The 23,171-nt window shown below is 38.9% G+C and overlaps 1 protein-coding gene across 2 annotated transcripts in view; it reads right to left on the reverse strand.

The window, feature by feature from the left end:
• Positions 1-5,352: 5,352 nt before the first annotated feature.
• Positions 5,353-23,171, reverse strand: part of SRGAP2 (SLIT-ROBO Rho GTPase activating protein 2) — a 230,891-nt gene continuing 213,072 nt past the window's right edge. For both annotated transcript variants that reach the window (XM_083357482.1, XM_083357481.1), the window contains exons 19-23: positions 18,208-18,287; positions 14,062-14,242; positions 13,573-13,719; positions 11,401-11,734; positions 5,353-7,290 (exon numbers count right to left, since the gene is read on the reverse strand). In XM_083357482.1, coding sequence (XP_083213608.1) covers positions 6,910-7,290; positions 11,401-11,734; positions 13,573-13,719; positions 14,062-14,242; positions 18,208-18,287 — 1,123 coding nt within the window. In that variant the 3' untranslated portion in view covers positions 5,353-6,909. The remainder of the gene's footprint in view (positions 7,291-11,400; positions 11,735-13,572; positions 13,720-14,061; positions 14,243-18,207; positions 18,288-23,171) is intronic.

A 23,171-nucleotide genomic window follows, 5' to 3' on the forward strand; every position in this document is an offset into this window, starting at 1 on the left:
GCTCTGCTCAGGTACTCTCACTCTGATCAGCTCCTGAACAGACTACTGAAATGTGCTCTACATGGAGTTGCCCTTCAAGAGTATCCAGAAGCTCCAGCTGGTGCAAAATGCCTCTAGGAAATGTTACACTTCTGTTCTGTGAGTTACATTAGTTACCAATTTACTTCATGGTCCAATTTAAAGTGGTTTTAAAGTCCTACGTGGCATGTCGCTGGGTTATGAGGGAGCCATTTCTCCCATATTACATCTACCCATTTCATCAGGCATGTTGTGGAGCTTGTCTACTAAAGATACTATCTGATGGGATCAAGAGGAGCCTTTTCCGTAGCAGCACCCACCCGTTGGGACATCATCCTTCTTGAGATGAGGCTAGCCTCAAACCTTATGGCTTTCCAGAAAGCTTTTAAAATATTATCAAACCTTGGGATCTTCTGGTAGCAGGGAACCCACACAATGGCTACATCATGCATAACATTCTGATTTTGACCCTCTCATCACCTTACTTTTAACCATTTGTTTGAATTGGTTTTTATTTGATTGAAAATGTACCAGAGGGAACAATTAGCAAAATTTGTGAAGTGCAATGTGGCTTTTTGCCAGGCAGTGTGCAAAGAAAATTGTCTTCCACAACTTATGGAGAAATGTATAAATACAAGAAGGGTAATAATATAGTGCACCCTGCCATCCTCTGCAATGTGGAAAAAACCAAGTTTTTCTTTTACTTCTATTCTTCCTCCCCCCCCCAAATTAAAACCGCTGAGAAATAATGTCCTTTCCATTTTAGATTGCAGGAAGGATGTTGCCTATTTCAGCAATCCTGTATGCAATTCAGAACTCAGAAGGCTGGCATGTGAAGGGGGAAAAGTAGGCTATTGCATTCTACTTTCCTATCAGTATGGAATTGATAGCTCTGTAGTAGTTGGATACTATTTTGAAATAGCTGTGAATAAACTCATTCAACCCCAGTTGAATCTATCAAAGTTTTACATATTATTTACATACAAAGTTTTACATACAACATATTTGTTGTTTCTTCCTTTTTTTTGCCTTTCCATTTTTTTTAAAAAAAAAACACTTTCCACACAGAAAGTTTTACAAATTGCTCATATTTCCAGTAATATGGATTTCAAAACAGAAATCTTCTGTGCTTACAATATTTTATTTCCATGATTTAAAAAATGGCAGATTTGGCACAGTTTGCAGGGACCTACTTAGAATATAGTAGCAATTCTCAATGACAAACAGCTTACTCTCTGTATCTTTTGCAGAAATTAGACATCACACAATTTTATCTGTAGGCCAGCACTTCCACCATACCCAAACATTTATTTCTCCAAAAACTATTGCTAATGACGACAAATATTTGTTTTACTTCAGGAAGGATTTAACAGTTCCAACACATTTACTCTTCTAATACTGTACCAAAAGAAAGAAGAGATGTACCTCCAATATTGTACATAATAGTATATACAAAGTACAGGCTTCTTGTTTTGCTTTTTGACAGGAAAATATATACACCGCATGTAGAGATTGGTGTAGAAGATAAAGAACAATTGAAAATGGCTTTTAAAATAAAAAAAAATATTTCATTCCAAACCCATTATAGCTGCAATTAATTAAAAATGCATTGCGTGTACTCAAACCTGACTTCACAGGATTAGATTTTAACACAAAAACTGAAAATTGCTTCACTCTGCAACTGAACTGTGTTACATACAGTAGAATAAACAGTGCTGCCCTTCTTTTGAAAAATACATTTGCTTCAGCATTTGCTGGGTTTTGGCTACATGGATTTCAGTCTGTCTTTTCCATTACCTGTTTGTATTTTAAATATATTGCTCTAACATTTTGGCACTCACAGAGCCCAATCCATGAGGCTCTCTCTGGGCAGATTACTCCCTCCTACTTCCAGAGACAGTGTGATTGAGCAGCAAAAGTCCTTTTAAAAAATTATTAGAATGCTGCTACAATAATGAAGATAATTTTCACTTCACTTGTTTAGAAGCAAAAATGGCCCCAAAGATACATATATAGATAGATAGATATTTAAATATACAATCTGTTCTTGCAGTGTTAGTTTTAAAAAACTATCTCAAAAGTTTAAATGCTTTTCCACCCCATGCTTGCATGATCACCTAAGATGGAAACACTGATTAAATATTTTTTCCTTTCCATTTAAGCAGGTGAATTGGAAGAGTTGTTAACATTTTTAAAAGCAGCTACTGCTCATGCATAGTTATTTGTGTGCTACGCTACAGAGAAAAAGTAGGTTATTTCTCCATGCCTTGTGCAGTCTGAGCAGAATTTCAGATTGGCTGACATTGGAAACATTTCGGAGAACTGTAAAGTTGTAAGCAATATAGAATGCTTGCTGTGAATAGTTGTGGGAGATTATTTAGCACCATGTTCATGCCAACACTGGGAAAATAACTCCCCAAATTCTCTTTGAGAAATTACAGCCAAAGGCCACCTCTTGATATTTTGTAGGTTGCAAATCTGACTGAGGGCTCATAATCAGGCCAACTAGCTTCTTTTCTTCCTGCTTCTTAAAAATGTTTATTAAACTTATATAGTTACTGAAAGCCATCTTAAACTGTACACTGCTTTCTAGAAAAGGTTCAGTGGAAATCAATTTTAGCCTTGGAAGGTTTTCAATCCTTTTGGGCTATGGTCTATTTAGAAAATAAGCAAATTGGCTATTAAGGAGTTTGCTTGCATCTATCCTGCTGAGATGCTTTCTGGAATCAAGAACAAATCAGAACTTGGAAACTGGCGACTTCAGAATTTATTGTTTTTTAAGTTTGTGACAGTCCTCAGCAATCAAGCCTTTCTCTTGAAACTATTCAGAAAACTGGGGATACCCACCAAAGCAAAAGTAATATAAAAGTAGAGCTTTGCCTTTCTGGTATAATCCAAAAAGGAGAATAAAATTCAAGCATATACACTAATCCTTCCTCAACTCCCTTCTTCAGGTAGCAGAGAAAAGTAGGACGATGGTAATTAAGGAGTGGGCTTGGCTGTCTTCCACTACATTCTGATTAGCCTAGAGAAGATAATCCTGGCTAGCTGGGACAAGGAAGGATTAAGATCAGTTGTGGAATAAAAACTCTTCTCAAGTTAGAAGAGTTTCAAGTAGGCAGGTAAAAGTTTTTGCAGCTCTGAATCTGACATGCAGCCATGATCCCATAGGAAAAATCAGTCTTTTAGTGAGTCAACAATTATTCTAGGGGGGCTCATTGTAAGTTGCCTATTGTTGAAGGGTCAAAACTGGAAAAGTTCCTGCCTGTTCTCTCCATGTCAGGGGAAAGTCTATTATCTCAACAGAACAATGTTCAAATGAAGAACTGTAGAGTAGTAAGAAAAATTATGTTTCATGCTCACAATACCAGCATTTTCCACATTATCAGTGGCAAAGAGAGTATTAATTTAGTGTTCAGAATTCTGCTCAGAAAACTAACAGCTGTCCTTCTTTCAAATGTCCACTTAGATTACTTTCATACAGTGGCGTAGCATGGGGGGTGCAGGGGGCCCCGGCCGCACTGGGGGCAACATCGGGGGGGCGCGCTCGCACTCGCAGCTCTCTGCCCCTGCCTGGCTCACTCACTCTCTCTCACTACAGTGCTGGCTGTGCGAATCCGATCCGAGCCGCTGGGTTGCCGCCCACTGTGGAGGGGGTGGTGCCAGGCGTGCGGTGCGGTGCGGAGAGAGAGCGAGGGACTATCTGGGGGAGGGACAGTGCAGCGGCCGGGTGCTTGCCCCGGGTGCTGACAACCCACGCTACGCCACTGCTTTCATATATTTATCAAGTGATATTTTCATATTTCATACAAGACATTACTTAAAAAGCATGGTTCCAGTTATCAACATTTGGCTTTAAAATCAGGAAGATTTTAACAAAAAAGGGGCAAACCTATGAATAAAATTCCAGTTCCATGAAACATTTTATGGGCAACTTGTGTTGCAAAAACTGGACAATCTTATGTTTACTTTGCAGGGAATCTTACTAAACTTATGGGACTTGTTTTCTAATTTTAACTGAATTTGGCTACAAAATATGATAAATGTAATGCATTTGTGGACATCTTATACTGAGAATGATTTGTTACATATTACACAGATTAATTACAGTAGCTAAAAGGGTTATTAATACGTCTAGTTATAAAGGTTTCTGTATCACTGCTTAATTTAGATTACATTGCTTATTGCATGACTTTGTTCATAGTAGCAGCCAAGAACAATGAAAGTTCTTGGCTGAAAGTTCTGCACTTCATCTGTTCCTGCTAGTAAAAGACCTTACAGATATAAGTTGCCACTAAATATACTGATGGATACAGATAAAAGAAACATTAATGTGCCATCCTAATCCTTTCTGGCCATTAGCATCGAAGTTAGAATTGTTCCAATTTCTTTTAAGAAGTCTTCTCTTCTATCCTCTGAATGACATCAGTACTTTCTTCTGTGTGTAAGTAGAAATAGGAACTTTTAAGTATCTTAAACTTTTCACTAAAGTAGAATGATAGAAATCCATGGCTATTAATTAACAATCAATGAAGGTTTGTCATGTCAATGTGGCCCAACTTAATTATATCTCTTTCTGCAATACTTTGCTCAGCACTTATCTGGGGAAAGCACTTTACTTTTGAAAATGCAGCAGAAGCTGTTCCCAGGTCACCCACAGATTTTAAGATAGGTGATTTAAGTATTTATATATGCAATATAAATCTCCACGTACACTTAGATTCCAGCTGAGGGACACTTAATTGCATGTAAGATGAGAATTCTGCCAATGGGGGGTAGGGGGAGCGGGAAAACATATACCCAAAGGATAGTGAAATAGACAAAAATTGCCAACTACTACCTGCATTAAAAACATTCTTAATGCACACACACATTCACACAACCCTGTTGGGTAACTTGAAGCTTTCCAGGAGTACAAAGCATGGTATAAAACTAGGAAAAATGAAGCGTTATATAATTGAGTTATTTTGATTAACAAGGTTGCCCATCACTTTGCAAAATAATATATGCCTATTCACAACATGTGCCAAGGCTTTTCATGTGCTCTTAATGAAAGGGACACGATCAGTAGGCATTGGGATTTATTAGTATCAGTGCTCTAGGAGAGACATAATGCTGATCCTCCCTCTGGCCACCACAGGCAAAAAACCCTTCTGTCTTAAAAATTGGCAGCAATAGTGTAAGCTTTAAAAAAAGTACTCTAAAATATCCAGTAGCTTTGCCTGAGTGAAACAGAATAGGAAGAAAGGAGTTCTGACTAATCCTGAGAGTTAATTATCAGACTGCAGTACTCAAGTCTAAAAATTCAAGATGTAGAGGAAATATGCACACACAAACAGGGAGAAAATGATCTCCCAAATCCATATGATTTAATTTTATCACTGAGATTGTGAGGCCTTTTATAGGCAATTAAATATCCAAGCATTTGAAAAAAGTAGGAAAATCAAAAGATCAGTTTAAATAATAGCCATAATCTGAAAACAGTCAATTTGTGCACAGAATATTTTTTTTTAAAAAACCATAACTATAATCATAAGAAATACAGGCTGGAATTTGAAACCTAGAGCATAAAACAAACACATTTCAGTTTGTTATCTCAGCATCAGTTGACAAGAAGTGTGATAAAATCAACTTTAATTCAGAATCCCTTTGGAGAAAATAAATCGGCACATAAACTCATCCTGATGCTTTTCAGTGTGCAGTCTCTTTTGTTTTTAGGACGATCCTATCTGGAATAGGAGTTTATTTTCCAATAAATGAAAACAAAAGTCTGTGTCATTTGTTGGAATTTGGAACCACTATAATCCAACATATAAAATATCATATTAAGCTGGATCGTCTGTGGAATACTTGAAGAAAGGGTAATTTATCCCAGAAATATGGTACATACTGGACATATATCTGACTCAAGACAGTTTTGATTTTCTTAAATTTAGGCTGCAAATTATATCTCAAACACTTAGACTATGAATCAAAAAGAAGGATAGGAAGGGTGAGAGAGAGTGAGAAAACCAGAAAATGAACTGTAATAGCTTGTTTTAAATTTTTAACTTATTTTTTCAGTTTGTCTGCTGAGTCCCCATGAAAAAGGGCTATTTAATTGAAATCTCATTCTGAAATATTTGGGTTCCCTTATTTATGGAAGCACCATGAAAGTATATACAGTAAATAAGAAGTGTTTTATATGTGTGAGATCACATACTTTTTCTCTCTCTCCCATAAGATTAGTTTAACTATAAATGAACATATAGGTCTGTATATAAATATGCCTGAATCAGCCCAGGACTAGGCTTTCCAGGAACATTTCATAAGGATTTTCAACCTAAGACTGAAAATACTGAAGCTAGTGTTTGAGAATGGGTATGCCTGAAAAGAGATGGAAGAGAGTGGAAAGTTAATAAATCTTGTAGCACTATTGAGGACTGTAGTCATGCGCAAAACCCACTTAGTCAGTGGCAACAAAAACATCCAAAATAACAAACACCTTATTGTTTTCCCTGTAGTGGTTGAAGCAAGAAAATCCTTTCTACCAATTTCCAAGTCATGTGGTCATTGAAATGTCTCCCAGTGACCAGACACTTGAACAAGGCGTTGATTAGTTACCAGTAATAAGCTAATTAATTGTGCCTTTCCCTCATTGATTTCACAAGGATCTCAGGCTTTCTGTCTCAGGTTACACAGACTTTTGACATCCTAGTAAATGCCAATGGTGGTGTAATGCGAGGCTTAATTAGCTGGATCTTTCTTGGCGGGAACATTCCTGGCACCAGTAACTTATGAACTAATCTTTAGTAGAAATTCAATACTAATTAAATAGAAATTGTAAGGTCTCCTTAACAGAGTTCCCTAAGCTGAAACAAAAATGCTGTATTCACAGTAGGGTTTTCAGTTTTACACAGTACAAGACTTGTCAGTAGACTGTTGAGAAGCTGAGGCAACTGCAGCGCTTGAGGAATTTGTTTTGGGGAAAACTGCTGGCTTTGGCCTGGTGGCTGGAGGTTTGACCTGGGCAGCCGTTTTGACAGATTTTGCTGGCCTGAAGGCACAGGGAATGTCGCTTGCCATGCTGGCACTCCGCTGAAAGGCTGGTTCTGGGTCCTTGAGGATTTGAGTATGCAAAGGGCTGGAAGGCTCAGAGGTGGGTGCAACTACAGGGGACATTTTCAATGGCTCCAGCGTATCAAGAACAACATCTGGTGTGTGTTTCACATTGCTTTGCCTTTCCAGCTCTCGCAACTCATTCAGAGCAGAATTCATAGTAGCTTCAATATCCTGCAAAAAAAGAAGTTGGATATGACTGTTAGAAGCTGGGTTGATCAATTATCTATACTGAATAAGAAATATGAAGCAAAATGGACAGTGGTAGACTCAAAGGCATGGAAGGACTTGGAGCCAAAATTGATCTCCTTGGCAAGACTAGTATCATCCTTGCCTTGAACTAGAAAACTGCTAATATCTAAAAACCTGTCGCTAGCGTTTTAGATGGCAGACAGCTTAGTTGACTATGCAAGTTTTCATATAATTTATATAAGTGAGCTGTAGCTATTTTCTCTGAACTTCATCAACATTCGCAGTCTCATTTTTTTAATCCTTGAAACTAAAGCTCAGAAAATCAGTGAATTCCATGGTTTTATTCTGATTCTAAAGGATGATGATTTTTAAATGGAAGCTTTTTTAAAAAAGCTCTTGATTGGTAAACCTACTGCAGCAAAAAATCTTGAGCAGATTATAACAGAAGTTAGAAGGGCATACTGATTTATATTTTCCTCAAATCTGTTTCCTCAATCTATGAAACAGGAGAAATTACCCACATTTTGAGTATTTTTTATCCATTCCTTTGATATACCAAGCTGAACCTTGAGAGCGGTGAGATTCCTGAAAAGAATGGAAACATGCTTAGCTGCATGCTAGCTTCATGGTTAATGAGTGGTATTCCACTTTGCATCTGGAGCGTGGCATATCTCAGCATCTCCTCATTGATGCTACATATTTTATGGTATTTTAAACATCCATAAGCTCTGGAGATGAATGAAAAATGTTGCTCCTATGACACTTGTCTGTTTATGTGGATAATGCAAGAGACAAGTAGGGAAATGTGTCAGGCCAATCTCTTGTTTCATTTTTAATTCTAAAAATTTACTTAGCATTTCAGCTATGGATGTGGGCTTCATTGGCATAATAGATTTTTGGACAGCTGAAATGATTTAACATTTCCATGACTCACAGTTTGGCTACAACATTTAAGTTTCCTCATAGATATTTTAAAAGGCACTAGGGAAGGTAAATCAGTCCAGGAGGAGAAAGAGGAGGAAGCAAAGACAGTAACCCAATGCCTTTGACTTTAGTCTGAAAAGATTTTAAAGCAAAATACAGATCTCTGAGAGATAGTGGTGTCAGATGAAAGATGAGTATCTTGCAGAGTTTGAAATCAGACCTGGGAGGATATGAAAGGGCAATTATAATTTAATGTAACCCTTTTTAGTTTTATTGATCAGATTCCCTTATAGAAACGATGAATTACATTTTGGCAGAAAGAGGATAAAAGCAGATTTTAATTGAAAGCAAAAAGATATAAGCCATTACAAACTTTGTAAAGAGATATCAAAGCCATGATATCCAAGTAAATGGCAAGGATAAAACACATTAGTAAAGAAGAGAACCATAACAGGTATTACCAATTAGACTACAAAACAGGAAATACAGACTCTTGTCCAGGTTGGTAAAAACCCAGCCATAACATCTACCTATTTTTTGGACAACATCATAGAATCGGAAATGATGTTAATATTAATTTAAGCCTGCAATTACATGTTTTTGAAATAAGTAATATAAGAATACATGATTAGTATAAGGTTATATCCCACTGGTCATCTGTTTATATCTTTTGCATTTCAACATAACTGGATAAGAATAACAAGTAAGACCTTCTTATATTTATATTCTATCCCTCGAGAATGGCACAAGACTCTATTTGCATTTAGCTAATTTAAAAAAAAAAAAAGCTAAGGTCAGAACTGTTTAGCACTTGGATGAGAGACCTCAAGGAAAGCCCATGGTTGTTGGCCATATTGGGAAGTTGGGAAAACATCCTGAAAGAATGGTAAGCCACTTTTGTACTGTTGCAAAGAAATTATAGGAATATCCTTCAGAATTTGCTTGAAGCTACGAAATTAGTCAGGAAAAACAATGACATGAATCAGCTACAGAGGGAGTTAAGGGCTATGGCTTAGCCAATTAAATAGAAGAACTGCTACCATCCTAAAACCTTCTTTTCGGTGTGCTGCCATTTAGAATATGACAACATTATGACGTTTTCCCTTGATTCCAGTATAATTTCAGTTTTGGAATGCCTTGCTTTGTACTGCAATATTCTCAGTTTTTTTTACAGACCTATCACATATTGGAAAAGGAAAAACTGGCCAAAAATCCAAGCATAACTGAAGAACAAACAATAGTGAAAACCTATTGTTTATGTGTAGTACACTGTTGTTGATGGAAGGGTTTTTTTAAAAAAAATTCCATCTGCTTTAGTATGGCTTATTTCTAATGTCTTTAAAATGTGGGCAGAGCTGCTAAAAAGAGCTAATCAAACAAAACTGCATACAAGGCCCTCCTGCTGAACTTAAGATTTTAAAGCATATTTATATTGGCTTGTATCTCATGCTGAACTACTTTAACCAGAATGCCGGACTATCGACCTTTTAATGAAAGCAATACATCAACAGTGAAGAGATGGAGAGCCCCATGTTTGTGCATGTTTTAAGGCAGGCTTCACCATTCAGCTTGGGAGAAACTTCCAGCTAAGAGACAAGATATTTCCCTGTGTGGGCTTGGTTTAAATGTCTCAGCATCCATATCCGGTCACAGCTGTGTATACACACATGCAGGGAATACCAGCCCATATTTCTGCCAACAGAAACAAAGAGAGCTGCTTTGTTCAAAGGATAGCTTCTTATCACAGACAGACACTGAGAAACACAAAAAAAGAATTAGGAAAGTCCTAAAAAACAAGGCAGGTGGCTGTTCTTCTTGATGTGTTCTATTTGTGACTCTTCAACATCTAACCAGTTAGGCACACACAGAATTGACTACAGTTTGAAAACAATGACAAAGAAAGCCCTATTTTTCTAACATTTTGTGCTCAAGAGATTCAAATGCTGTTGGTAGAAAAGATGCTGGAATCTTAAAAAGCATCTTTTTAAAGAAGTGGCTCAGATTCCATAAGGTTCTTGCAAATATTTTCCCAGATGATTTATGAGAAGTAAAATGACATAGTAAAGCTTTATGAATAATAACAGTGGTCAGAAAGCCACAGATTGAAGAAATAAATCAAATCTTAATTCAGATAGCTATTCTGCAAAATAAGAGGAACTATACTGGTGAGCGTGATTATGATGCTAATATGGATTTTGTTCCCTTTCTGTTGGTCTAATTAGGACTTTCCTTTATTAGCTGCAGAAAACTAAAAGGATGTAAAAATTTTCAGATCTATTTACATATAAGGTAGATTATATAAGACGTGATAAGAGATGGTCTTTGATTATATAGGTTAAAATGCAATTAACAAACATGCGCTATGAAAACATAAGATTTCCTGAATCTGTTTATAGGTAACTACAATTCTATGCTGTCAAATGTTTGAGCAATGCAAAGAGAAAAAATTGATTTTCTATTTATTGGTGCTACTTTAGTTAAAGAGAACATGAAAATCTGGCCAGTTCCCTCAACAGTATTGACTATGAAAAGTTTTTCTGTTATATTACTTATAATAGAGAACATATTTTTAGCATTTGGGTTCACCTCCAGACACAAAATAAGCTTCTCCCAAAGTTTAGGAAGTTACAAAGTTCTCAATAAAATATGTATGTTTCTATTTAGTGGAGATGCTTTTCGGCACAGGATATGGGTCTTTTCCAGCCTCCTTGAATCTGTGAATATTGATCCTACACAGACAAAATGTAGTAATTGTTTCATGCTTTGGGGACTGATTAAACATGCAGCAATCACAAACTGAGCTGATGTTTTAGAACTGAAAAGCAGACTTTCAAGGTTTTAAAAAATTGTAAAATATTCAGATTTGAATTTGAAATTCAAAATCAAAGGTTACCTCATAATTCAAAACTTGACTTGTTTTGATCACCTCTAAGGGGACGCTTCCTGATCTGAAGCAAATACTGAAGCAAAATATACATTATTGACATCAAATAACACTTGTTGCCCACATCAAAATATTCAGAGAATATCTGGAAAATATTTTGAGTATTCTATGAATGTAATGGATATCAACATCAAACTCACGCAAGAGATTTTTAAACGATTGCAGGAGATGAAAGAATCAATTTGCTCCCCTTTGAAGGTTACCCTGGCCTAGAATTTCATTACCTGTGCAATGACTTCAGGATCCATGGGCCGGTGGTTGTTAAAGCTCTTTGATCTTCCTGCAGTCACGTTCTTCCGGATATGGGGGCTATCTATCCTGTTCTTCAGGGAGGCATGCCTACTGAGAGAATTGAGACTCCCATGGCCACTGATGGAGCATGCATCTGGGACTGGTGCATCCTTTGGGAGGCTTTGGCTCATAATGGGCTGTGAGGAAGGACGAGCGCTGGCTATAGCTCCAGGTGCTGTGGGTTCCCCCAGTGAGCTGGGTAATCCATGGCTGTCACTCTGACGGAATGCTCTTCGTATACTCCCTGACTCGGGCTTCTTTCTTTGTCTGCCATTATAAAAGCAACACAAAAACATATTTTTCAAACAACATGGATAGAAATAACTTCTGGACAAAGGAAATTTCAGAAAGGAAAGAAAGTTGCTCAGTAAGCATTCTGCAGAAACAACTACTCTAATTGTTAACACTAGTTGTAACGTCCAGCCAGTGTGTGTATTAATTAGAATGGAATATTAACTAAAGTAGCTGGGGCCACTGGCGCCGGCTATTGGCAGTAATATATGGAGGCCATGGATTCTTAAAATGTTAAATTAGTGTTTCACCACTGAGTTTGGTGTGTGATTTAGGATCTGTAAGCTTCCCTTCTTTGAAATAAGGAGGAAAAGAGTAATTATACATTCTGCTCTGATTTCTTTGAAATGATGAGTTACAAATGGGCAGCATTATAATTGTAGCAAATATTTGTAAACAAAATGTGGATTTCAACAGCAGATTTCAGCATTTGTGGCAATTTAAAGTATTCATCGCAGTAGAATACCTTGATGACAAATGCTGAAATAATAAATGGGCAAAAGATAAATTGGGATTCCTTCAAGATGTGAATGTGATGCTCCATCAGCTCAACAAATCAAGGCAGTTCAGGAATTCTTCAATTTTTAAAAACATTGTATGAACAAGATGGATATTCACAAGGTGAGAATAGATTATGTCAAAAGCATGTGTAAGTATTTAAATTTCTAATTATTCAGACTTTGGAACTTTCCATTTTGAGAGTGAAACAGTTGTTCTGAGTGTAAAAAGAAAATATTTCACTGTTGTTGAAGTATTTTAAATTCAAAACAGTTCCATTCTTAGTTCAAAAGACTTTTTCCCAATCTATACATTTCTGGAATGCTTTCAAAATCTTTGCATTTCAAACACCTGCTTCACATTCAAACTCGGGCATTTCAAAATGGATGGAGTATATTTCACTCGCAGAACAAGTTGAACGTGCAACTTTTGCAGATCCATATTGTGTTGCACATAGTAAGAAACAGAAACTTTATCTAACCAAAACTTATTTTTATATTTTGGTATTTAAATAAAAAGCAATACTAGATATGAACTGCTATATCATATAATCATGTGAACTGCGCTAAAGAGATCATCTTCCCTATGTGGAGCCCTTATAATAAATCAAAGATTTTATTTCTCTGCATGTGAGTTTACAGAAGCTAACCCTGGGAAAGTTATATAAATGGAAATCAAAGAACACAGGCCATGAAGAAAATAATGTGAATTCTTCTTTGACCCTGATGGGAGACAGTGAGAACACAGAATCAAGCAAGTGGCACGGTAAATTTTCCAGTGCTAAAAAGTGTAAACTAAATACTTGAAAAATTAATAACTCTCATCAACATTATAGATTTGGAGATCATAATAAAGGTAAAGGTAAAGGTTCTCTCGCACGTGCGTGCTAGTCGTTTCCGACTCTAGGGGCCGGTGCTCATCTCCGTTTCAAAGCCGAAGAGCCAGCGCTTGTCCGAGGACGTCTCCGTGGTCATGTGGCCGGCATGACTGGACGCCAAAGGCGCACGGAACGCTGTTACCTTCCCACCGTAGTGGTCCCTATTTTTCTACTTGCATTTTTACGTGCTTTCGAACTGCTAGGTTGGCAGAAGCTGGGACGAGTAACAGGCGCTCACTCTGTTACGCGGCACTCGGGATTCGACCCGCCAAACTGCCGACCTTCTGATCAACAAGCTCAGCGTCCTAACCCACTGAGCCACCGCGTCCCTTAGGGAGATCATAATAGCACCTGATTATTTTCAGTTCACAAAAAATAGTACTTTCTTCCTAACCAATGGACCATTTTTATGCTATAAAGAAATGCTGATATAGCTTACTTATTGATATTTGCAAGATAAATATCAGCCACATGGCTGCCGCTTGGACAATTTGAACCAGCTCTGGCTGTCACTTTTTCTTCAGGTGGCTCAGAGTTTATTTCTACTTCAGATTTTGGGCTTGATCTTTCAGACATCCCATCCTCACTAGGAAAGAAAGAAAGAAAAAAAGAACATACAACAACTCTGTTATATCCTCAAGCTGCACTATTAGGGTATAAAACATAGGTGCCACAGACATTTTTTGCAACACAATTCTTTTGCTTCCCATTATCTCCTTTTACTCCCTTGCTTAAAGGGATCCTTCCTTAGAGGAGCCAAAAAGCAGTTTGAAAAACTATCAAGGAAGATTTTATTGATAAATTCAGAAACATAAAACATAGAACCAATGTTCACAAGACACTAGATGAATGAATGAAAAACGTTTCAATGAATCATCTTCAAAAATAATGTTAAATTGATTCCTGCACAGCAGTAAAAATAACATACGTGTCCTGGACAACAATGTACTGATGAGGGATCAAACCATCAATGCCATTGTGACGGCCTTCCCACCAGTCGTCAGAAGCCCGGTGATAAAGCAGGAGGGACGCCCCCTTTTTAAAAGACAGCTCACGTGCGGTTCTGCCCGAGTAATCAAATTTGGCTATTGCTTCAATGGGTTCACATTCTACAACAAAATGAGAAAATTTGAATTTGTATACAGTATGTGTGTATGCTCTCAGACTTGTTTATTTGGAGGCTGTAGGACATTGTGCATAAAGACATTAACAGAAGCACAATTTTATAACCCAGTGACCATTTTATAATCAGCTAGGTACCATCCACCTTAAAAAAGGGAAAGGTAATATAAATCAGCAAAATTAACATTGGCAACTAACAGAGTGACATCAGATTTTGAGGGCAGGTACAGCAAAGGTAATGCATGTCACCCCTTCTCTCCACTTCTTTCAGCAGCTTTCCATTGTGGCCTTTCCCACAGGCCACCCAATTTCCCAAACTTGGAAGCACCTTCCCTTCCTTCTATGTCCTCAAACACTGCTTCCACCAATGTGCTGGTCTATGCTTCTCTCTTTATTGCAATGATCTAAGGAGACTCAGTGTAACAATGGCCCATGAGCCCCTCTCCCCATAAAAGTCTTGCAGGATTTCCCTTTCTTTCCTCTTCCTGTACATTTGCCAATATCCTTGGCTTTTCCTCTTCTTACCCTCCTGAACAATTTCTGTTCACTACCTTCCCTACAACAAAATACTCCTCATTTTGTTCCATCACATCCAAAATGTCTGTTTTGATTAAGGTGCAAACCATCCCAAAACAGTTGTTTCATGCACAAAAACACTGTGCACAGAAGGTTCTGCACATCTTTAACTAAAACACTTATAAATTTAATACCAATGTCCAGTGTGTTAAATATGTTGCCATCAGATAAAATGTGTGAATCTAAAAATATTGCTAATTGCCCAATAGCAGTGGAAGGAAAAGAGCTTTATTGCAAAAGGAATATCTAGATCCGTAGTTAACAAAGCTCCCCTCATCCATGATTTGATCGAGGAGGAATGTGCGGATCTAGCGTGCATCACGGAAACTTGGTTGGGTTCGGAGGGAGGGGTGCCTCTCACCGAGTTATGCCCGCCAGGTTTCCGGGTGCTGCACCAGCCACGGGCTCAGGGCAGGGGTGGTGGGGTGGCAGTGGTTATTCGGGAGACTTTGTGTCCCCGGGAGGCCACCATTGTCCAGATGGCCGGGAGTGAATCCCTCCTCATGAGATGTGGTCCTCGGGTTCAGTTGGGCTTGTTGCTTACATACCTGGTGCCCAGCTGTGTGACAACAGCCCTGCCTGAGCTGCTCGACACCCTCTCAGGGTTGGCGGTGGAGTTCCCCAGGCTTATAGTCCTGGGTGACTTCAACCTGCCATCACTGGGGGGGTCGTCGGAGTTAGCTCGGGAGTTCATGGCTTCCATGACAGCCATGGGCCTGACCCAGGTTATTGAGGGCCCAACTCATGAGGGGGATCATACTCTCGACCTGGTGTTCCTGTCTGGACAGTGGTTGGATGATCTGGGAGGGGGTTCTCCGTCCATCACCCCTCTGTCATGGTCAGATCATCACCTCCTGAGGCTGGTTTTCCGTCATGCCATCCCCCGCCGCTGGGCGGCGGAACCGACCAGGTGGTTCCGCCCCAGGCGCCTAATGGACCCGGATCGGTTCCAGAGGGCGCTTGGGCCTATACCTATCACCCTTACCCACAGCCCAGTCGATGCTCTGGTGGAGGCCTGGGAAACGGCTGCCACCAGGGCACTCGACTGCGTTGTACCCATGCGACCTCTGACCCGGCACAGATCCTGCTGGGCCCCATGGTTCTCTGTGGAGCTCTGGGAGATGAAGCGTCGGAGACGAGGTCTAGAGAGCGGTTGGAGATCCAGCCGATCCGAATCCGACCGATTGCAGTTAAGAACCTCTATAAGGTCTTATCTTGCGGCGATAAGGACGGCAAAGTCCAACTACTTTGCTGCCCTTATCGCGTCCGCAGATAATCGCCCGGCCGCCCTGTTTAGGGTGACTCGCTCCCTCCTTAACCAGGAGGTGAGAGAGGATCCCTTGCAGGGACGAGCCGAGGAGTTTAGTCATCATCTGGCGGACAAAATCGCTCGGATCCGGACCGGCCTGGACTCTGACTGGGCAGAGTCTGATGTGGAGGAATCAGGCGGTCTTGAGCACGTTATCTGGACTGAGTTCGACCCTGTTTCCCCTGATGATGTGGACAGGATCATGGGGAGACTGAGCACCACCACCTGTTTGTTGGATCCGTGCCCCTCCTGGCTAGCTTATGCGGCTCGGGAGGGAACACGAGGCTGGTTCCATGCAGTAATAACTGCTTCTTTGAAGGAGGGTGTCTTCCCTGCCGCCTTGAAGGAGGCAGTGGTGAGACCCCTCCTCAAGAAGCCTGTTTTGGACCCGGCTGTTTTAAACAACTATCGTCCAGTCTCCAACCTTCGCTTTCTGGCGAAGGTTGTTGAGAGTGTGGTGGCGCATCAGCTCCCTCTGTTCCTGGAGGAAACTGATTATCTGGACCCGTACCAATCGGGCTTCAGGCCCGGACACAGCACGGAGACGGCATTGGTCGCGCTGGTGAATGATCTCTGGAGGGCTAGGGACAGGGGTTGCTCCTCTGTCCTGGTCCTATTAGATCTCTCAGCGGCTTTCGATACCATCGACCATGGTATCCTGCTGCGGCATCTCAGGGGGTTGGGAGTGAGAGGCACCGTTCTACGGTGCTTCTCCTCCTACCTCCAGGGCCGCTCGCAGTCGGTGTTGACAGGAGGGCAGAGATCCGCCCCGAGGTCTCTCATTTGTGGAGTTCCTCAGGGGTCGGTTCTCTCGCCTCTCCTGTTCAACATCTACATGAAGCCGCTGGGCGAGATCATTCGTGGTTTTGGGGTGGGGTATCACCAGTACGCTGATGATACCCAACTCTTTCTTTCACCCCGAACCAACCCAGTGATGCCCTCTCCGTGATGTCCCGGTGCCTGGAGGCGGTTCAGGTCTGGATGGGGAGAAACAGGCTTCGTCTCAATCCCGCCAAGACTGAGTGGCTGTGCATATCGGCATCTCGGGTTAACCAAGTTATTCGACCTCTAACGATGGGGGGTGAGGTGTTACCCCCCGTTGATAGGGCTCGCAACCTGGGCGTCCTCCTGGATTCACGGCTCAATTTTGAAGATCACATAGGAGCTGTGACCAGGGGGGCTTTTGCACAGGTTTGCCTGGTGCGCCAGTTGCGTCCCTATCTGGACCGAGACACCCTACGCACAGTCACTCATGCGCTTGTGACCTCCCGTTTGGACTACTGTAACGCTCTCTACATGGGGCTGCCCTTGAAGACCACTCGGAGGCTTCAACTGGTGCAGAATGCAGCTGCGCGAGTTGTAATGGGGGTCTCCCGATACTCCCATGTAACACCTCTACTCCGCGAGCTGCATTGGCTTCCGGTTGCCCTCCGGGTGAAATTCAAGGTGCTGGTTATTACCTATAAAGCCCTACATGGCCTGGGTCCGGGCTATTTGAGGGAACACCTGTTGCCGGCATCAAACGCCCTTCGCCCAGTGCGCTCCCACAGGGAGGGTCTGCTCAGGGTTCCGCCGGTAAGAGATTGCCGGCGGGTGACACCCAGGGATAGGGCCTTCTCAGTGGGAGCGCCTGCCCTCTGGAACCAGCTGCCGGTGGAGCTGAGGACTGCCCCCGACCTCCGATCATTCCGCCGGGGCCTGAAGACCTGGCTCTTTGAGCTCCCGGGCCCAGGCTGAGAAGAAAATTTTTAACTGGGGTTTTTAAGAGTACAGGGTGAATTTAATATTTTTTAACTTGGTTTTTAACTTTTGTATGTTTGATTTTTAATTCCCTGTAAACCGCCCTGAGTCCTCAGGGAAAGGGCGGTATATAAATGCAATAAAATAAAATAAATAAAATAAATATAATGAAATCAATTTCCCTTATAGCTTATTTTTCAGAATTCATAATGCTGTTTTTCAGGTTTTGTGCAATATCCACAACAATGTTCTTCCAAGATATTTCACTATTTCATTCCAAACATGAGAAAAAATGGGACTGTGAAGAATCTATCAAACACAACTTACCATCATCACTTGTATGGTGTTCAATAGTTATATCCTGAGTGGCATCTTCTGTGGAGACACTCTCTCCATGGGGGCTTTCACTGCAGAAAAAGAAATACACAGAAAATTAGACTTATGGCTGTAATCTTTATAGTAACCACATCATTAAAATAATATGTGGTACTTCAGGTATCACCTTTTCACCTAACATTATCTTATATTTACTTAATTCTGGTTTGAAAAGCAATGTTGAATAAAGCTATATATTATCAAGTACTTCAAACTAAATATGCTCATAGTTGAGGGAGTGATCATTTTTCTCTTTGATTTTATTTCTGAATGGGAAAAGAAGCTCCTTCATGACACCAGAGGATAGAGATGAAATGCTTCAGATAGCATGTGATATCCTGAAATAAGTGAGGTATGGTGAAAAATATCTACACTAGCAATAATGATCATGTGAATTTGTCTTAATCTGAGCCAAATCATTGATCCAAGTATCTCAGCATGATCTATTTTTTTATGGCTGGTGGAAAAGGTTTTTCTCTATCAATGATGCCTGATAATTTTAAATCTAAATCTGTGGTATATGAGCTCTGTTAGTAAATTTTAACTTCTCTAACATTTTGCTGAAACATGACTCGAATATGAAATGTTGGAGGCAAGGATCTTCAGTTCAGTATTGCTTTAACTCAGAAAAAAATACTTGTTAACCTAAGGTTCTGATAATCCTATGAGGATCCAACTATTTCAGGGAGTGCTCCCCCATCTCCTCCTTGAATTCTTTTGTAGTTAATGGAAGGTGATAGAGAAAATCAAATGCAGAGGTCCCATGGCAAAATGCCACTTGAACTTGGAGATTCCACATTCCTGCTGTTATAATACAAAAGATTTTTCTAAAATGTATGATGGAAGTATCTTGTAGGTTTTGTTGCAAAATGAAAGAATTTAATTAAAAAAGGGACATCTATCTGTCTTGCAATGATTTTGCTATATAGTAAATATAGATTTCTTTCTATATTCTTTCTATATTCTATAAGTCCAAGGGCTCAGAAATAATTTGCTATGGAAAGGCATGTAAATACTTCAATTATGTTGGCTCACCTATCAATCTATGAGGACCCAGATTGTTGGGGGCAATTAAGCTGACTTTGTAATAATGCCGCTTGGGGGTGTGTGTGAAAGCCCTAATAAGCAGGCATATACATAGAATGAAGGCTACTGCTAAGCTTGTAAGCCGCCCTGAGTCTTCGGAGAAGGGCGGGATATAAATGGAATTAAAATAAATAAATAAAATCTCTCTCCCCAAAACATAATAAAAAAATGTCTGTTTTCAAACCGCCTGGTATGTATGTATGTATGCATGCATGCTGTGTTGTATTGTATTTCATTTTTTAACCATCCATCTCTCTCAGAATAGCTTTCACCTTCTATTTTTCAGCAGGCTATTAAAAAAACCAAAAACCTAAAGTCCTAAAATCACATGTGAATATAGAGGATACTTGGTACAAATTTGAAAAAGAGAGAGGTTAAAAGGATAATAAAAGTGAAATAGATGCCATCAGTATGATTCAAGATTCTGTTAGTACTGAGGTAGAAAACCAAATCTGAACCAAAGGGCCTTTTTTTCCATACTGGGGTGGAGTAGATATTATCACAGTCAAAGCTTTGGTGATCAGTGTTTCTCATCCAACTGAGCAGACAAAGGCAGAAGTACTCAATCTTTTCCAGTACATTCCCTGTCTTAGTACTAAGGCGGAAAAACAAGCTTGTTGTTAATCAATCATAGATAACAAAGACCAGCCCTTTTCCACCGTGCAATGTCCTGTATTTCTTGTGATTGACTCACATGCTGGCATGTGGGTCTTTCTTGGTTAAGCAGTTATGAAGATGGGGAGGCTTAGGCTTTCCTCCCACATTTCATTCCAACTCCCTTCTCTTTGTGAAGGAGCTCGTTTGTGTTGTTCTAGTGATGTGCAGCAGAAATAGGGGCAGAAGCATGCTATGGTGAATGTCTGTATTTGCAGAGGAAAAAAAAGACAGGACTCTGATATGGGAATGTTTCTCTGTGCTGACACTATTCCTACGGTGGAACAGATCAACTTTAAATTTTACAAGGATAAACAGAAACAAGAATGTGAAAACTGATATTTTCAATAATCTCAATAAATAGTAGATATAAGTTCATGATCTAGTATCAAAATACGTTCTTATACTTTATGCAAATGTCAAAATAATAGTTAAGGTCACTCAATTCCAAGAAGAGGTCTGTGTGGTCTAGAATAAGTCCAATACATAAATTAAAAACACATTAAAAACCACATAATTGCCTAGACAATTCCTTTTTTCATTTTTTTCAAAACCTAAATGGATATATTTAAATCTCCCCAAATATTATGCACCAATATCTCCTTTAATCTTTCTAAAATTAAGCTGATTTTCTCTGTTTTTAAGAGGTTTCAAGGGCAAGGCTACTTAGAGTTGATTGATTGGAGTGATCTCTAAGCCATATAACAATAAAAAAAAGGATGGCTTAAGATTTTGCAGTATTTCAGGCACCTATTTTGCCCCTTTGCTGTGGGAATCAAAAATGTTGGTCTCCATACTTTATTTCTGGGTGACTTCACCAATCATGTACCTTGGGAGGTAAAAGCAAAATCAAAAGATACCATCATTATAAATTGATTTTTTCATTAATCAACTTATAGTAACATACTCCCTACAGTACTGTTAGACATTTTTGTTAGCTATTTTTAATAAAAGTGTATTTATTAGTGTTTGTACACACATTTAATAAAATTTAATCGCAATTACTGCATAGAAACTCACAAAATATTAGCTGCCCTAAAAATCTGCACCTTAAATTATGTTAATTATGAATACAAAATACATACATATGTTTCTGTATTTTCCAAGGAAGAATAAAATATATAAAACTGGTAACTGAAATTTCATAATTAATTTTAAATAAAGTACATAATTAAAATGTAATGACATGCAGTGGAGAAAAAAATTACACTTCCAAGTTAACATTTTACTGAAAAACGCTCCCTTTCTCTAAAAATATATTTTCTTTCTTACATGACCATTTATTTATATGCTGATATGGGAGATATGGAAGAATAACAAACAGAAATTACCGTACAAATGGAAAAATGTCTTTTTTTTGTTTAAAGCAAATTTGTTTAGCTATTACCAGACTCCTGCTGCAAAGCTATGAAATCCAAGCAGTGCTGTAATTACGAGGTATCACAGATGGTGACCAGTTACTAAAGTTGATGATTCTCCAAATTCAATTACTTTGCACAGAAGAAATTTCCTGAATTTCTTAATCTTTGAAGAAAGAATTGTAGAATGTGTTGATATGATTGAACTTCCTTCTAGAAACATAGTAGTCTTTCCTCTTATCTTAAAGCTGTGTTGGGTAACTGCACACTTGTATCCTGGTATTATGGACATTACAACTTCCTCAGAGACTAATAAACCCACAATTTTCAGATGATTTTCAGAATCAAAATGTTCAGTACAATTTGTGTTGAGTAAGTGGATAAAGTTGTCATGTTTATGGATATCTGTGCCACCTGGAAAAATGGCTAAGTGATATTAGTACTACCCTCCAAGTGACAGAAACTAATGCTATGTAATCTAAAATGCAGGAAAAAAGGCAAAACTACAGTGTGAAAAGATCTTTCATAATCAGAATTAAAATACTGCTTGTGAACTGGCTTAATTTAGCTGCCTGTCTTCAGTAATTACTTTTAATTACTCTAGCTTAAGAAGTTTTGATAAAGAATTTGCTCAAACTTTGTATTTTTCACTTAGGGATCATATATAACGTTGCTTTTAATCTTCAGTTAAAATTGGTGGATTTAGCAGGGCCATAATTATGAATTCAGCAAACTACTAATCTGAAAAATCTCTAGAAATACTCCTTGCTGTTCTTTCCGTACTCTTCCCTCACCTGAGGATTAGACACAAACCTCAGATTCTACACTATTTCTAAATCTTCTTATCATATGGAAAAATAAACACTGGAAATAAGAAGCTCTCTCCTACTTCAAGTAGCATCAAACCTAGTGGTGCCAGCTGGATGCTTTGGTCTACTTAATGATTCAGCATATACTGTATAGAGCTCAAAAATGGTAACCCTGCTGTGAGTGCTAATCACTTCATGATTTAGGGAAGACCAAAGAAATTTAGAATCCACAAACATATCAGCAGCAATATAATTGCAAGGTAGTGGCCTGGGAGTTGGAGAAAACATGTTTCATCAGCAAGCAGGAGAAGCTAAAGGTTTGTTTTAGCTCCTTAAAATAAGCACTCCTGCATTTGGCAGCCAGTAAGTCTCACTGTAAGAAGATGGGTCTTCCTTAACATTAATTTCATGATCCCAAGAAGCACATTGCTTCTCAAGAACTCCTTGATCTACTGTTGAAAAAGAGTTATTCAGGGAAGGTTTTGAAAGATCTCTCAATGTGATTCATCCAATTCTGAGCTGTTACTTATTTTGGATAACTGTTACCTCTTTTTTATGGGGAGCAAACATATTACATCCAAGATCTTACAAATGTAAATTAAGCAGAACATAAACGATGGAGAATAATGGAAATTAAATTGCTTTTGAAACTACCAATTAGAGAGACTCAGTTTGCAAAAAACACACAAAAATATTAAACATTTTATATTGGCCTCCAATATTTTTTTTTCAAAATTGTATTTTATTTTCTTAAAATAGTATATACAGGTAAATGTCAAGCCAGAAACAACATTACAACTAAGCAAATGTATTTACACAACATTTAGAATGTCTTGGAAAACCTCTTTGGAAGATTTAATTCTATTCCAATGCAATGAGAAGTGTCTTCAACTGTCCATAGTTATAGATAAACTATTTACCCAAAGGAAAATTTCAAGCCAATTTTTCACAGTAGGTACTTCTGTTTCTTTTAGTTTATCATAATTTAGAAGCTTTGTTAAAACTTGAA

This window comes from Vipera ursinii, assembly GCF_947247035.1.
Source record: "Vipera ursinii genome assembly, chromosome: 3".
NCBI lineage: Eukaryota > Metazoa > Chordata > Lepidosauria > Squamata > Viperidae > Vipera > Vipera ursinii.